This window comes from Microtus pennsylvanicus, chromosome 22, assembly GCF_037038515.1.
Source record: "Microtus pennsylvanicus isolate mMicPen1 chromosome 22, mMicPen1.hap1, whole genome shotgun sequence".
Taxonomy (NCBI): Eukaryota; Metazoa; Chordata; class Mammalia; order Rodentia; family Cricetidae; genus Microtus; species Microtus pennsylvanicus.
Window position 1 is genome coordinate 14,857,244 of NC_134600.1, and position 16,365 is coordinate 14,873,608.

The 16,365-nt window shown below is 48.3% G+C and overlaps 1 protein-coding gene across 1 annotated transcript in view; it reads right to left on the reverse strand.

The window, feature by feature from the left end:
* Lama1 (laminin subunit alpha 1) overlaps positions 1-15,992 on the reverse strand; it is a 121,466-nt gene extending 105,474 nt beyond the window's left edge. Inside the window, exon 1 of the mRNA XM_075956011.1 lies at positions 15,789-15,992. Coding sequence (XP_075812126.1) covers positions 15,789-15,870 — 82 coding nt within the window. The 5' untranslated portion in view covers positions 15,871-15,992. The remainder of the gene's footprint in view (positions 1-15,788) is intronic.
* Positions 15,993-16,365: the final 373 nt, after the last annotated feature.

Below are 16,365 nucleotides of genomic sequence, written 5' to 3' on the forward strand. Positions count from 1 at the left end.
TGGGTGACAGTCCTCACCCTCCACCTTGGCCTGGACTCTCTTGTCCCCCTCTACGTACAGCAGACTAACTCCCATGGGAGCCTCTGGCATCTCTACTTTGCATCTTGCTATCAGGACACTAGGATTACAGACACGCTACAGAACCTGACACCACGCGAGTACCAGGGAACCAAGCTCAGACTTCCATGCTTGCACGGCAAGTGATTTCCCCACTGAGCTATTACTCCAGCCCCCGTGGGATTTGATTAATAATATTTGGTCATAGTGAAGGTTTGGGTTCAGAGTTTAAGCTTAGTTGCAGAGAAACCACACACACACACACACACACACACACACACACACACACATTCCCATCATGATAAAGTGCCAAGGGCAGTAATTTCAACAATTCTACCCAAACTTCACAAAACCACAGCATCCATATACATTTCAAACTTCAATCTTGTCCACCGACCAGGGACGCCCATGCCTCGTTCCTTCCAAATCCTTAGAGGAAGGAGACTGACTTGAGAGTCAGAGCAAATGGGACCTTTGAGTCAGAAATGGGCATTCCCTCCTGATAAAGAGATTCGTTCCTATTCACAAATCTATCTCACTGTTCACTTAACAACTAACTCCATTTTGTTTAAGGCAGGGCTGTGCTGTGTAGCCGCGGTTGGCTACACACCCACACTCTTCAGGCCTTGGCCTCCCAGGTGCTGGACTAAAAGCCTCAGCCACCCTGCCCAGATCATCCATCACTTCCTAGCCAGCCTAAACATTTCCCCAAACTGTGCACTCTTCTAATGGCCTTTTATGGTCTTGATTATTTTTTTCTAGCTCTTTTCCCACTTCTGCAGTCTGGTTATGATTTAAATTGTTAATATCCCTGATGTTACCCCAGGCACGTGCTCAGAGTGATGCTCTGCGGGGGCCACGTGCATATTTGCCCTTGGCCTAAACAACCGTGGCATTTTTAGTAATTTCAAGCTGCCTCTCCCTTACTCCGTTTGCACTGACTTGTATCCTTAACTTATGTGACTATGCCCATGCCTGAAGAAAGCTTCAGGGGGGACTCGCCTTCCCGATGTACGTGGACCATAGTGTCTGATGAGGTCATCTGACATTCGAGATGTGCCACACGTCAACACTGTCCATGCTCACCCCCAAGGTACCTGAACCCACTGGCTTGACACTACTTTTAATCTAGCACACATTGTACAAACCAAAAGACTTTTGAGATGGCTGTCAGTGACACACAGAGTTACGAAGGGAGGCAGACGCTCCAGTCAAAGGTGCGAAGAGTTAGATGACCTGTTTCATTCTCACGGCCTCCATAACACTGTTTCCTCAGTTAAAAAGGCACTGTCCTCTAACACCGAGCAAAGTTGTTGCCCGATCACATACATTACAGGAACCGATCCTGTCTCCAGAATCTCACATTCTCTCTCTACTCAACTATAAATTTGCCTTAGGTTTCTATGTTCCGCTTTTGTCTCTGGCTGCTATTAATCTCTTGCCATGTCTGCTTCACAAATTGAAGTTACCATTGCACGTGTACAGAGGGAAAACAGTATGTTGGGCTTCAGTGTTGCTCGGTTTCCAGCAATCCCTTAAAGAGACTTGAAACGCACCCCAAGTGGATAAGATTTCTTTTTACAAAATGAAGGCTAGTTCTGTGAAGAGTGACCCCCCCTCCCCAGTCATAATCAAGGCTGCTGTGACTAGGCGGTGCACATGGTGCATAGAGGGGCAGATACAAGTGAAGGCTCGGCTTTATTATGCCCAGGTCACTTGGGGATCTTGCTGAATCAGGACTGGGGTCACGCTGGGGCCGCCAAGCTCTGTGTCTAACCGACTCCCTAGGGAACGATGCTTTGAGTTCACAGGACTGGACCTTGTGGGCCTTCCTCCAGCTCTACACTGAGCTGAGCCAATCTTGTCAAGTAAGCGTGGCATAAATTTCACCAGGGTGGTCAGCAGGCAGATCCTGCCTCCTTCAGCAATCCGGGAACTCTTTAACCAAAACTGCAGACACTGACTCGGCATTCTAATCGGAGACCTTGAGCAGCTAGCTATCTTTGGGAGAACTGCTGAGATTTCATGAAAACAAAGATCTGTAGCTTATTGTTAGGAAAGAAAAATGTTAAAGGCTCCAAGACCAAGATGGCTCTATAAACAGTGACCACTGGCAATCTGTTAGGGCCTTCACACAGGACGCTCACAGTGGCGGCATCTGCCACACACTTGAATCACAACACGCAGACGCACTAAAAACTAATGAAATAAATTCAAGACCAATACACCAAAAAAGACATGAATTTTCTGAGAGAAATCAAGGATGGTGATAAACAAAGAGAAACATGATTTATGGAAGGACAGATTCAATATTGCTAAGCAGTAAAAATGGTTCACCGACTGAACTCAACTGCCGGCATAATTTCCTGACTGGCAGTTTTGTAGAAATTCTGAAGCTGTCCCTTGGGTGCCCTGAGACCTTGAGTTTCTGCTTCATGGAGGGTTTGGATCTAGGAGACAGAAGGAGGCCAAAAGCTTCTCCAAAGAGGCAAAAGCAAGCCAGACGACTGAATTGACAAGACTCACACGGTGAAAGGAGAGAAATGATGGACACAAGATGGACCCAGACATCCACATATGTACCTTCCCACCTGACCTGCACACATGTGTACGTACATACACAGACACATGCTAAATTAATTCATTAAAAATTAAGTATAGGTTCCAAATCCACTCCCCCCCCCTCTTTTCAGGACTTTTTCACTTTCTGATGAGCTTTAAGAACCCCACTCCCAACTGTTTCTATTCTGGTGGCACCCCTGAATAGATCTGGCCTTGTTGTCTCCCAGAAAGCATAAAACTTTCTTTTGAGGTGCAGGGCCCAAAGTCCAGGTAAGATCATCTGTTCTTCCTTTACCTGTGCACCTGCGTGCTCTGGTCTGTTCACCTGTCTGCTTTGACTTATGCACCTGGGTGTTTTGACCTATGCACCTGTGTGCTCTGACCTGTGCACCTGGCCTTGACCTGTGCACCTGGGTGCTCTGATTTGTAAACCTGGGTGCCCTGACCTGTGCACCTGAGTGCTCTGGTCTATGCACATGTGTAGTAATAGGAGCGGCGGGGCTGGGCTGCGTCCCCAAATCCCCAGCCGCCTGGCTCGGCTAGCTTATGCCCCGAAATAATTACACACAAACTGTATTCATTTAAACACTGCTTGGCCCATTCTCTTCTAGGCTAATTCTCACACCTGGACTAGCCCATTTCTAATCATCTGTGTAGCGCCCCTAGGTGCGCTTACCGGGAAGATTCTAGCCTAAGTCCATCCTGGGTCGGAGCTGGGTCATGGTGTGCGTCTTCCCTGGAGCAGGTAGCATGGCGTCTCTCCTGCGTCTGCTCCCGAGAGAAGAGCTGTGGAGTCTGACCTCACTTCCTCTTCCTCCCAGCGTTCTGTTCTGTTTACTCCACCCACCTAAGGGTGGGCCTATCAAATGGGCCTAGCAGTTTCTTTATTGCTTAACCAGAGAAATCAACAGATTGATATATGACACTCCCACATCACTTCCCCTTTTTCTGTTTAAACAAAAAAAGGAAGGCTTTAACCTTAACATAGCAAAATTACATATAACAAAACAGTTATCAAGTAAAAGTTACATCAGAAACATTTATACATATAGCAAAATTGACCTTTTTAAATCTCTATCAATGCAAATTATTCATACCTATATCATTTCCCCCTTTAAATGTAAAAGAACATTTATAAACTATATTTGGGAACATGGGCGCAGTTTTTTCTCTCCAAACTGCTTCCTGCTGAATGGGGGCGTCGTTAATCAGATTATTTAGGGTGTAACCTGTGTGCCAGGTTTATCTCAGTTGGCAGTTGAGCAAGGCAATTTTCTGAAGATGTTCACAGCAACCCTTCAGGAGGACGTGGTCCATCATACCAAATCGGAATAGAAGAAATCCATAGAGTCTCATCCTCTGTGAAAACAAAAGAAGACTCTCTCCAAAGCATCATATCCTTAGACCCAAATTCTGAAATCGTAATACCCTTATATCCATTCTGGTTTAGCTTGGCAGCCCATGTAATGAAATGTCTCTCTGTACTTAGCTCCTTCACAGTCAAAAATTTTAAAGAAAACACAATAATACAAAGAATCCAGACTCTCTGTGAATTTTTCATCTTTACGCGGCTTATTTTTACTCTATCACTTTACTTTATTCTGTCTCTTTAAAGACTTTACCTTTTTTTTTAACCATTAACTTTATTCTCTATATTCCTTTTCTTCTCTCTCCCAAGCCTACGTACATTCAACCAACAGTGTGACTCGTTTAGTGGTCTGAATCTGTCCTATTGTGAATCTGCAATTTTTTACTATCCAGGAGCACTTTTGATTTGCGCCTTTAAATCACTAGGCACTTAAGAATCTAAGCTGTGACATTCCTAGGTTAACTTTTTGCTTTTTGAGCATATATCTTTGACCTGGAATAACCCTGTAGACCAGGCTGTCTTTGAACTCTCAGAGATCCGCCTGTCTCTGCCTCCCAGGCATTGGGATTAAAGGCGTACACTACTACACCTTGAACTCACAGAGATCTGTTTGTCTCTGCCTTCTAGGCACTGGGATTAAAGGCGTGTGCTACCACACTTTGAAGTCACAGAGGTTTACTTTAAGAATTTTAACTTTTAGTCTGCATATATTTTTAACACACTTTAAACCATTCAGAAATTTTCTTTGTCTTTGAATCTCTCTTTACTGTATATCTCTCTTTTTCTGACCACATGAGTCTTTAATTTGCCAAGCAATCTCACTCAGTAGGACTAAAGGCGTGGCTTTGACGGCTGGATCCAGCCCATTCCTTAGCTTTTCAGCCTCGAGGCTGAGGTACTGGCTGAGGTACTGGCTGCAAGGTCCCTGCCAGCCAGCAAGCTACAACAGACAACATTCAAGTCCTTTCTCGGTAGCCGGCCCTCCTGCCTCAAACAGTCAGAGTTTGCCCTGGCAGGATGGCCCAGAAAGCCGGCATTTTTAAACAACACAGGTTTGTTCCTGCTGCTGAGTCAGGAAAATTTCAAAATGGAGGACGTACCATTTTGTGCTAGCTCTGGGGCCACCAGGTAGGAGCGGCACTCAGCACTTTAATTCTGAGACTGAGCGTGCAGCACAGAAATTCTTTTCATCCAAGTTACATCCAAATCTGACGCGCAGAGCACTACGCAGTCTGAAAACAAGTCTCTGTATGGCGACAGGAATCCGCCATGCTCTTCCGCCTGCCTAAGACTGATTCTGCCTTCTGCCCAGGAGCAGGCGGGGAGCTCTGAGTCATCGTCAAGGTCTCAGAGCACTCTCCTTCCGATCCCAAGCGGGAACACAAACATAAAGCCAGAGTTTGCACTGGCAGCACAGCCCCAGGAAGCCACACTTTGAAATGACACAGCGTTTTTTCTGCCGCTGTTGCCAAATCAGGAAATCTCTCTACAGCACGCCACCAACAAACAGCAAAAATCTGTGTTAAACTCTCTCTCCCTTATTTTTAAGCCTTCTCAGGTTTTTTAAGTGGGTTTAGTTAGCCACACGTCTGGGCGCCATCTGTAGTAATAGGAGCGGCGGGGCTGGGCTGCGTCCCCAAATCCCCAGCCGCCTGGCTCGGCTAGCTTATGCCCCGAAATAATTACACACAAACTGTATTCATTTAAACACTGCTTGGCCCATTCTCTTCTAGGCTAATTCTCACACCTGGACTAGCCCATTTCTAATCATCTGTGTAGCGCCCCTAGGTGCGCTTACCGGGAAGATTCTAGCCTAAGTCCATCCTGGGTCGGAGCTGGGTCATGGTGTGCGTCTTCCCTGGAGCAGGTAGCATGGCGTCTCTCCTGCGTCTGCTCCCGAGAGAAGAGCTGTGGAGTCTGACCTCACTTCCTCTTCCTCCCAGCGTTCTGTTCTGTTTACTCCACCCACCTAAGGGTGGGCCTATCAAATGGGCCTAGCAGTTTCTTTATTGCTTAACCAGAGAAATCAACAGATTGATATATGACACTCCCACATCACACATGCATGTTCTGACCTGTGCACTTGTGTGCTCTGACTTATACATCTACCTGGGTGTTTTGACCTATGCACCTGCATGCTCTGACCTGTGCACCTGGCCCTGACCTGTGCACCTGGGTGCTCTGATCTATGCACTTGCATGCCCTGACCTGTGCACCTGCATGTTCTGACCTGTGAACCTGGGTGCTCTGACCTGTGCACCTGCATGTTCTGACCTGTGCACCTGGGTGCCCTGACCTATGCACCTGCATGCTGAACTTGGCACCTGTGTGCTCTGACCTATGCACCTGGGTGATCTGATCTATGTACTTGCATGCCCTGATCTGTGTACCTACATGCCCTGACCTATGCACCTGTATGCCCTAACCTGTGCACCTGCATGTTCTGACCTATGCACCTGCGTGCCCTGACCTGTACACCTGTATGTTCTGACCTATGCACCTGCGTGCCCTGACCTGTGCACCTGCGTGCCCTGACCTGTGCACCTGTATGTTCTGACCTATGCACCTGCGTGCCCTGACCTGTGCACCTGCGTGCCCTGACCTGTGCACCTGTATGTTCTGACCTATGCACCTGCGTGCCCTGACCTGTGCACCTGCGTGCCCTGACCTATGCACCTGTGTGCCCTGACCTGTGCACCTGCGTGCCCTGACCTATGCACCTGTGTGCCCTGACCTGTGCACCTGCGTGCCCTGACCTATGCACCTGCATGTTCTGACCTATGCACCTGCGTGCCCTGACCTGTGCACTTATGTTCTCTCACACTGAGATTCTCAGCAGCTCTTCACTTGATTATGCTGACAAAGACTCAAACTGAGGTTTGCCTCACAGTGAAAATTCTGCTAAATGTAAATGTTAATAGGTCTCATAAATAGAATTATTTTAAAGATACTTTGGGAAGAAGCCAAGATCGTGTGTGTGTGGGGGGGGTGGTCGGAGTGTGTTTCAAGTTAAAGAAAGGTTAACATTAGACCCATAGCTAGACTAAAGTCACTATGAGTTGTCCTCAGGAAAAAGGCTTTTTTTCTCTAGACACCCAGTCATCTGCCCTGATCAGCAGCTTCCCTTTGGTTTGGAGTATGTATAATTACCACGGCCACTTGTCACATGTAACTGGCAAGATACACTTAGAAATACATCCTCATTGAGAAATCCATGATAACCAAGGCACGTATAGCAGCTAAAATATTGCAGAGGGACACCTGTCTGGGACAGAGAAAAGAGACCAGCAACATAACCCCCCATTCGTTACGTAGCTGAGTGACATTACAGGCATCTCAGAACTCCAAAAATCAACTAAAAGCAAACATCAACGGGGGAAGTTCTTCTTCTAGTGATGCTGCCCGCATTTCTGGTGAGGACTCCCTGAGAGAACGGTCCTCTATCCGGAGATGCTGCATCCTTGCCCTGGGCCAGGATGCACGCACAACCAGGCACAGAAGCCTGCTGAGACACTGAAAGAGACACTGGCTTGACCTGGAGTAATGAGAGACAGAAAATACAGGCCACCTGATCTTAGTAGAAACCACCATCAGAAAGCTCTCAGGTGGGCTAACCTGAAGCCTGGGTCTCAAAGTGAGCTCATGACAGACAGCTAGAATGCACAAAATGTAACCAGGACATCCTAGGAACAGAAGGGCCAACTTAGCTCTCCACTGCACGAGGCTGTTTTATTTTAAAGGGAAAAATCCTTTTTTTAAAAAGTGCATAAAAAGTTCCAAGGGAGCTGCAGAGACAGCTTCATCAACAAGTGTGCTTGCAAGACAGCGTTCAATGCCCAGAACCCAGATGAATAAGCCAGCATGTGACATATGCTTCTAATCCTAATGCTGGGGACACAGAGACAGGCGAATCCCAGGAACTCAGTAGACAATCACTCCATTCTACTTTTTGTCTCCAGTTCAATGAGAGAGCCTATCCCATATCCCACACACAAACAGGCCCCCATGGGCATGCATGCACACCCACTTACACTAAAAGTAAATTGCTTATAATCTTTACGATTTTTGATATTTTATTAAATCGTTTAAGTGGGGGAACAGGTGTCCCTCCACTTAAAGTCCTAAAGCCAGGTAGGTATGATCCCTAAAAACCTCAACTTTATACAAAAATACAGGAAGTCAGCAAATGCCAACAAGCTAGCCAACCAGTGCCAAGTCTGAATCACACAGCAAATGCTGACTGTATTCCAGATTGTCAGGAGACTCCGTATAGCACAACTGGATCACTTCAGCTCGGAAATTCAAGACCAGCATAGACAAAATGCAAGGCCCAATTCCAAAACACAAAACCAAGCAACAACCCATTAGTTAATTCCTTAAGAAAAAGTGGAAGAAATTTCCAAAAGCACACCTCTTGAAACAAAAGGATACCCCTTGAAACAAAAGCATATCCCTTGAAACAAACATCTCAAGTCCCCTCCACTCCAAACATCTAGAATGAACGCACGCCTTCCGTAAAGCCTGAAGTAGAGCGGTGATGAGTTGGAGAAACATTTCCTCCCAAAACAAAAAAAATTAGAATTAGAGATTTGGGATAAAGGGGTTCAGGGTCAGGAAAAGAATGCTACCCAAGCGTGAGACACAGACACAAAGACAGAAAATCAGCCAGAGACTGCTCTGGGAAAAAAAAAATATTTAAACTAGGAAACCTAGAGTGTAGAGTCGAAGATGGAGAGAAAGGTCTGTGACTCCGAACACCAAAACGGAAAAGGACTTTTGAACCATCAATTCCGCCTCTCATCTATTGGGTATCAGGAAATCTAGGATGCTCTAGGGGTCAGGGGTCACGGCTGAGTGTGCCATCTTGGAGCGGGATGGGTCTTACGTGCCACCTCTGGAGAGGTGCGCAGCTTTAAGTGGTTCCACACCGTGACTACGTTGCTAGGAGACGCTATGGCTCCGGAGCGAGAGTTTTCTTCTGTTTCTGTTTCGTTTAAGGGGAGACTTCTTTTCAGGTCCCAGGTGTGAGACCTCTCGGAATGCGTGCCACATCTCATCGGCTCTCAGCTACTGGATTTCGAAATCACATGAACTCAGAGTTCAACCAGCACCTGGAGAGGACCCTGTTCTCCCTGTTGCAACGGAAGGCTTGCCCACAACACAGGGACAGCGGGGACCTTAAGTGTCACTGCCAGCAGTGTCCCCTGCTGTGGTGGTCAGGCCAGTTTCCACGGAAGCACCTTTCTTCCCCAGACTGGAAGCCACTCGCCTTGTGACTGATGTGCCTCGGCTGACAACTGGCTTCCGCGTTACCTTAGTGCACACTGCTCGTCCCCAATTAAACTGAGAACCCGAGAGGCATCTAACAAGATGGATCATCTAGGAAGTGCCTCTGAAGATCTAACTCTTTGTCTTCACGTCTTCACGTTGTGACTCTGTGGGTGTTGCTGTCACCCTGACCCAGGTTCTAGAGCCAGGACTCTGATTTTCCACGTGGACTAAGAAATGGCTGGAAGTGTAAGAGAAATGTCCTTTCCTTTTGACTCTGCCTAATGGCATTCTGAGAAAAAAATCCAGAAGTGGCAGGGAGAACAACCAGGACTGTGTGGGAACCCTGATTAAATACGGAATCCAGTGCAGATTCAGAAATGAGGCAGCAGGCACAGGCTGTAACAAGAAGACATCCCTTGGGCAGTCAGCTGCAGGCTGTGAGTGGGGAGATGCTGGGCTGCATCTCAGGTGACCGGATGCTCAACAGCTGTGCCGCGGAGAGGAACAATTTCTAATGCCAAACTAGCATAACAGCTGGTAGCTGGGATGGAATTTGGGCAAATTATGGTGGACCACGGTAGGAAGGCAAAAGAAGAAATCTCAGGAGGCAAAGAGACGCTGGGTGTGGTGGCACACACCTTTAATCCCAGCATTCCAGAGGCAGAGGCAGACAGATCTCTGTGTCTGAGAGCAGTCTGGTCTACAAAGTGAGTTCCAGGACAGCCAGAGCTACACGTGGAAACCGAGTACTGAAAACAAACAAAAAAGGGACAGGGGCATGCGGTAAGAGTGGGGAGTTCTTTTAGCAGGATTAGTCTAACTGCTGCAAGACAGGAGATCACCTGGCTGATAATTCAGGTAGCTCGAGGCTATTTGCAATGGAAACAAACGAGAGAGAGAGAGAGAGAGAGAGAGAGAGAGAGAGAGAGAGAGAGAGAGAGGAGGGGAGGGGAGGGGAGAGAGAGAGAGAGAGAGAGAGGAGGGGAGGGGAGGGGAGGGGAGGGGAGGGGAGGGGAGGGGAGGGGAGGGGAGGGGAGGGGAGGGGAGGGGAGGGGAGGGGAGGGGAGGGGAGGGGAGGGGAGGGGAGGGGAGGGGAGGGGAGGGGAGGGGAGGGGAGAGGAGAAGGGAGGGGAGGGGAGGGGAGGGAGGAATATTTTAACAGAAAAAAAAAAAACTTCAAAGAAACAAGTTGAGCAAATGGTTTTAAAGAAAAAAAAAGGAAACCAACCAACCGGGAGAGTTTGGTAAACCAAAGTCACAGAAAAAAAAAAAAAAACTACGTGAATGTTTAGCAATGAGGGAGGGAACCATTCTGAGAAGGAAGAATTCCTTCCCCTTTGCTTGCAATGGTAAGTCACCACTTTGTATCAGTAAAATTCTGTCTTCACCACAAGCGTAAAAGACATTTAATGGGTGATCTCTTACCATCAGCATTGTATCTGTGTATGTGTGGGCATGTTTGTGTATGGACACAGGCATGTCACAGCACGCATGTAGAGGTCAGAGGGCAACTTACTGGAGTTGTTCTCTCCCTCCAACACATGAGTCCCAAGGATCAAACTTGGGTCATAAGGAAGCATGTGATTTACCCACTGAGACATGTCAATGGCCCTGAATGTTCTTTTCTAAGTAAAAATGATCTATTAAATTTAAACGTCTCCTTTAACATCTCTACTATTGCTGAGAATGTCCTAAGGTTCTGGCAGGAAATTCCAGAACCATGGGGGGAAAACAATCCAGGAAATACCTCCGGGAATTGAGAGAAGCTGGTACTGTCCATGCATCGCCACTGATCTAAAGGCGACGTTGCCACCAGAGATAGCAGACAGAGGTACAAGCGTTTAAGGCCCGCTGAGTCAACAGAGCAGACTTCAAAGATAACTTCTGGAATGAATGACTTTTTTTTTTTTTAAAGTGGGCATAATCTGCAGTCACGCTCCTAGCAGCGTGGTGGCAAGGCCACCATTTCTGAGTTAACACTTGGAGATAAGAGCTAACCAAGACAAGAATGTTATCCACCGAGCTCCACACTGCTCCCATTGTCTGCTGCCCCCGGCCCCCAGCAAGAGTGGGAACCAGTTAACCCACAGAGAGTCCTCCTGACCCGGCCTTGAGAAAACAAAGACACAAGTGGAAGGATTCCCTGTTCTTTCTTAGCAAATTCTTACTCTGAGCAGTGACTGTCACCCCTCCTATAAAGGACAAAAAAAAAAAGCAATGAACCCAGCTGGTGTGCGGTGCTTTAAGCTGAAATTGCTACCTGACGGGCAAGCTCCAACAGAACCAAAGTTCATGACCTTAACTAAACAACGCATACAGAGAGGCTTTTTCCTGCTCATTAATTTTGCGATGCATCGATTGACTCAGTTGTCTGGGGATGCATATTATTATATTAGAAAAGAAGCACGTTAAGGGATTCCTGACAAGGGTGTAAACAAGCGCTCCGTATCTTCTAGCTCACGCATACTTTGCTGAGGAACGGGACCCACTAAACACTGCGGCTCGGGTGTAACTTCCACACTCTCTGGTGGTTGGCTCCTGATAATTTCAGCCTTCCCAAGGCAGGCTTAGCTTTCTTCGTTAACAATAACTCCTTCAGAAAACTAAGCCATCCTGTCTGCCTTAGCTGTCATTTCTCTGCGCCAGAAAAAGCCTCAAATATGTGTCAATCAATTCCTTAGGACCAAGAGGAAAGAAAAAAAAAAACGAAGCCCATTAGCAATACAGGGAACAGTACCTTTAGAAGTTGTCTAAAGCAACAATCCAGTTTGAAACTTTGAGAGCTCTAGAAAACACTGCTCTGGTAACACCTGTCTGTCCAAGGCCTATTTGGAAAGGACAAGCTGAAAGGTAGCAATTTCAAAGTGCACACGTTAGTAAGTGATCAAAACCTGCCCAGGAGACACAGAGGCAGCTTGCACAGGCAGAGCAGCGAGCGGGTACTAGTCATGTCTCCACCATCCATGCTTTAACTGCAAACAGTCAGTACAGTTACTAGAGAAGCAGTTTTCACAAACCGTTTGCATTGAAGCATCCCAAGGAGGAACCGCGATGCGAGGACAGCCAAGAAATAGCAGGCAGTGGCCATCTCGAAAGAGAGTGACCAAGTCCATTACCAGTCGTTTCTTATGTATCCCTTAGTGCACTCTGAAACACTGGAGTCTGGGGCAGAAGGCATGCAAGAGTTCCAGGTCTCTAGAACCCAGACAGCAGACAGACTGGCAGAACATTCCTATTCGTTCCTGGACACTAGTTAGCCTGGCACAGGTATAGGTTTGCCTAAGATTTTAGGCTGTGAGACAGTAGGCCAGGGTGCCTTCCAGCCTCCTGGGTTTACCCCAGTGTGACACAGCACCATGGTAGCATTTTTTGGAAAGGTGGGTCTGGGAAGGAGAGACAAGGTCATGCCACAGAAGGATCTGGGAACATATAAGGAGAGACAAGGTCATGCTACAGAAGGAGCCTGACTCAGGAGCTAACTCACGAGCATCAAGGAAATGGGAAAGAAATCCAAGCAGGGAAGGCAAGTGTTCTCAAGCTAGTCTTTCCAGGAAAAGAAAGATTATAGCAGGGCTGAGGGTGGGGACAGGATGGGGATGGACTCTTACCGAAGTTAGGAAGCAGAACTATTGCCAAGGCCAATCAGAGCGATATATCTGAACAGTTGTGCCCAGCACAATTTGATTCAAACACAGACTTCGATAGTTTTAGAACAGTATAGAGACAATATAATTTCGGAAAGGGCCTTCCCCACATAACTCTGTAGATAACAGTAATACCAGTATTCATAGCAATGGCACACATAAAGTATATCACGACCTGGCTGTATTTAGTACACTCGTGAACTCTTTTCCTACATTAATTTTCCAGAGAGTAAAACTAAGTATGAGCGATGTACCTAGTGAGTAGCTGTGATGCTGCAGAATTAGGTACCTAAAGGCATAAGGTATCACACCACTTGCCGATGAAGTTACTGTAAATTGTAATGAATGTCCATAGGATCTTATGAATGAAATGGTGCTTCAAGCATCATTATCATGAAATAAACTAGCACACACACACACATACACACACGCACACACACACACACACTTAATTGTGCTAGCTAATAAAATGGCACAATTCTAAGAGCTACCCAAGACACTGTGGTCAATACAGAAGATTAACTAAAAACGCAGGCTTTATACATGAAGTCTAGGAAAGGAAAGAGAGAGCTGTCAGCACAGTCTTCTTAGAGGGGGGGAGTTGGTCATTTTTAAGTATGCACAGCCTCCTCGTTACCTTACAGTGACAATTTACTGCCCTGTGCCTAGAATACAGCTTCAGAAAGGGAAGCAGCGTCTTTGAAATCATGCAGCACAGCACGGAGTAAGCGTATGCCTGCTAAAATTAACACACCACGGACCGAAACGCACACTCTGCCCCTAGGTCTTCTCCTGCACCTGCAGTAGCCAGCTCTGAGGTTAGCATATTATTTTAAGAAACACAGCAGCTTAGGCATTCCTTTGGGCTGTGCTAGAGTTTGAACCTAGGGCCTTCTGCACGCTAGACAAGCACTGTACCACTGAGCTACACCCAGTCCTAGAAACACAACACTTATTATCCAGTACTTATTGAACAACTCACTTCAAAGTTTCCATCTCAGCCAGAGGCACAGTTATAAAATAGTCCCCATGGAAACGACAGGAATGTTTAATGTTCTAACACTTTTAGAACCGTGATCGATTTCAAAACTACATGCACCCCACTAGGTGTGGTTAGTACCTATGGTCCAAGCTGCTCAGAAAGCTGAGGCAGGGGAATGTCTTGAACCCATACTTTTAAGACCAATCAGGACAATGTTACGAGTGAGACCCAGGCTAGCTATAGGACACACACACACACCAGACCACACCACACCACAGCACACACACATACACACACACCCAAATCCCACAGGTAGTTAATTAAATGGATGATTTATAGGTCAGGATTATTTTATTATGTTGTCATGCCATCTCACCAACCATCCAGGCCACATACAGGGAACAAAATTCCCAAGGATGTTCATTAGGGAAGGTGTGGATTGGCAAATACAGACTAGACAGGAGCGGTTCAAAGGCCCTGCCTGAGGCAGCTTTCTGCCGCATCTCAAAGCAGGAAAGCCCCGTGCAGTTCACTTTCTCCAAACACCATTCATAACTACCCAGGCCAGGCGCCCAGCCCCCGGGGATCGGAAAGCATTCAGGGCACCTCTTCAATCTAAGACTTTCAATTTCTTGAAACAATAAACCGAGGCAAGCTGCTTTCTCCACCCTGTGGGAACCGTGATTTAGTCACTTTCAACAACCTCACAGACCAGGAGTTGGACTCTCAGAGTCAAAGGCTTCCCTCCCGAAGGCTGGTTCTTTCTTTCCCTGATAACTATGTAAATTCCCCTCTCCCAGCCCCCGCTCGCTCTGGAGCTGAACAGCCGCCTGGCTATTCAAGGCTGTGTTTCCAGCTCGGTCCAGCGCTTTCATCATGAATGCATGCATGAATGAATGGGATGCTCACGGCCTGCACAGCTCGCAGCTCTGCACAATGCCCAAATACACATTTTCCCACGAGGGCATTGCGAATCGGGCCTTCTACTTTTAACCTGCGCTCTTAGAGCGCAGTCTGTGTGGGAACACATTCATTGTCACTTGTTGCATGCACTGAGATGTTTTCAGCAAACATTTGTGACTGGCTAGCTAAGTATAAGCCGGAGGACAACTCTGGGTGGCACAGCAAATTCGCTCTCCCTCCACCTCCCACCCTCTGCACCCACTGTCTGTCCCCAAACCTTACAAAAAAAAAAAGCTACTGATTACACGCAGAGAGGACACTCTCTCCGTCCTTTCTAGCGCCTCTCCCCACCTCATGTGTAAACACGCGTGGGAAGTCCTTTTGGTCACTCAAGGGACTACACAAAGACCACGCTTCAGAGAACACATCTGCGTACTGGATACCATATGCGCGCCCCAGTCGCCCAGGACGGCTGACCTTGGGACCCCTTCTCCATCAGTCTTTTCCCACTAGACCACCCGGGACCCAGCGGAGCCAGCCTTTCTCCTACTAGGGTCTCTCCTCTCTCTCTCTCTCTGCAGCACAGGACAATGAGGAGAAAGCAGGAGAACTCTGTTCCCATTCATTCCAGGATCGGTGCATGCAGGCAACCAGCCTGGAGGTCCGGCCAGTCACAACCACTCAGGTGTTGGGTGAGAAGTCTATGGCCCTTCTCACCTCCGCGATACTTCACTCTCGCCACTAACTCACTGCATTGCTGGAACGCAAGGTCCCACAGAAACTAGAAAGCGGGCGACCCCCACCCGCCCAGCCCGGAACCAGAGGAAACCAAAGCCTAAGGCTCCGGGAGCACCAGCGTCCTCTGCTGCTGCAGTAGGTCCGCGCTGCGCCAGAGTGCGTGCGCCCACCCCACGCCGGAGCTCGGCGCTTTGTCCCGCGCCACCCGCACGCTCCCGCTCCCCAGCCCGCGGGTCACCCGTGTTCCGGTCGCGGGGCTCACCTCTCTGCTGGCTCTGCACGGTGACCCAGAGCACCGAGGCCAGGAGCGCCGGGAGCGCGGCTCCCGTACCGCTCCCGCGCATAACGCCGTCGCCGCTCCTTGCCCTCCTGGGAAAAACTGCGTCCACGCTCGCTCGCTGGCACCGCGCAAGTGTGCGCTTCCCAGACCGACCCTCGCCTGGTGCGCAGACCTCTCGGACACACCCCCGCTGACCTAGCCGCGCCCCGCCCCTCCCCGCCCCTATCTCTCCCGGGGTCCCTCCCCCAGGAGGCGCCCTACTTTGCTGGGATCCTTCCACGGGGAGGTTCTGTCCTCCAGGGGATTCCCGCCCTGCCTGGGTCCCTCCTGGGGGGTCCTTCCCCGAAGGGGGCTCCCTGTCTTTCCCAGGTCCTTCTTTAAGAGGGTGGTGTCTCTCCTAGGTGGCACTCTGACCCCTAGGCTCCAGTTGGGGTGAGCTGTTTCAGCAGCAGGGTCCAGTTGGAAGTGGAGAGAGAAGCCTCAGAGAAGAGACTTTTTGCTAAGCCTGGCTCTGGACGGTGGATTTCAAGAAAGTATTTGCCCTGTTGACCCTTAATCT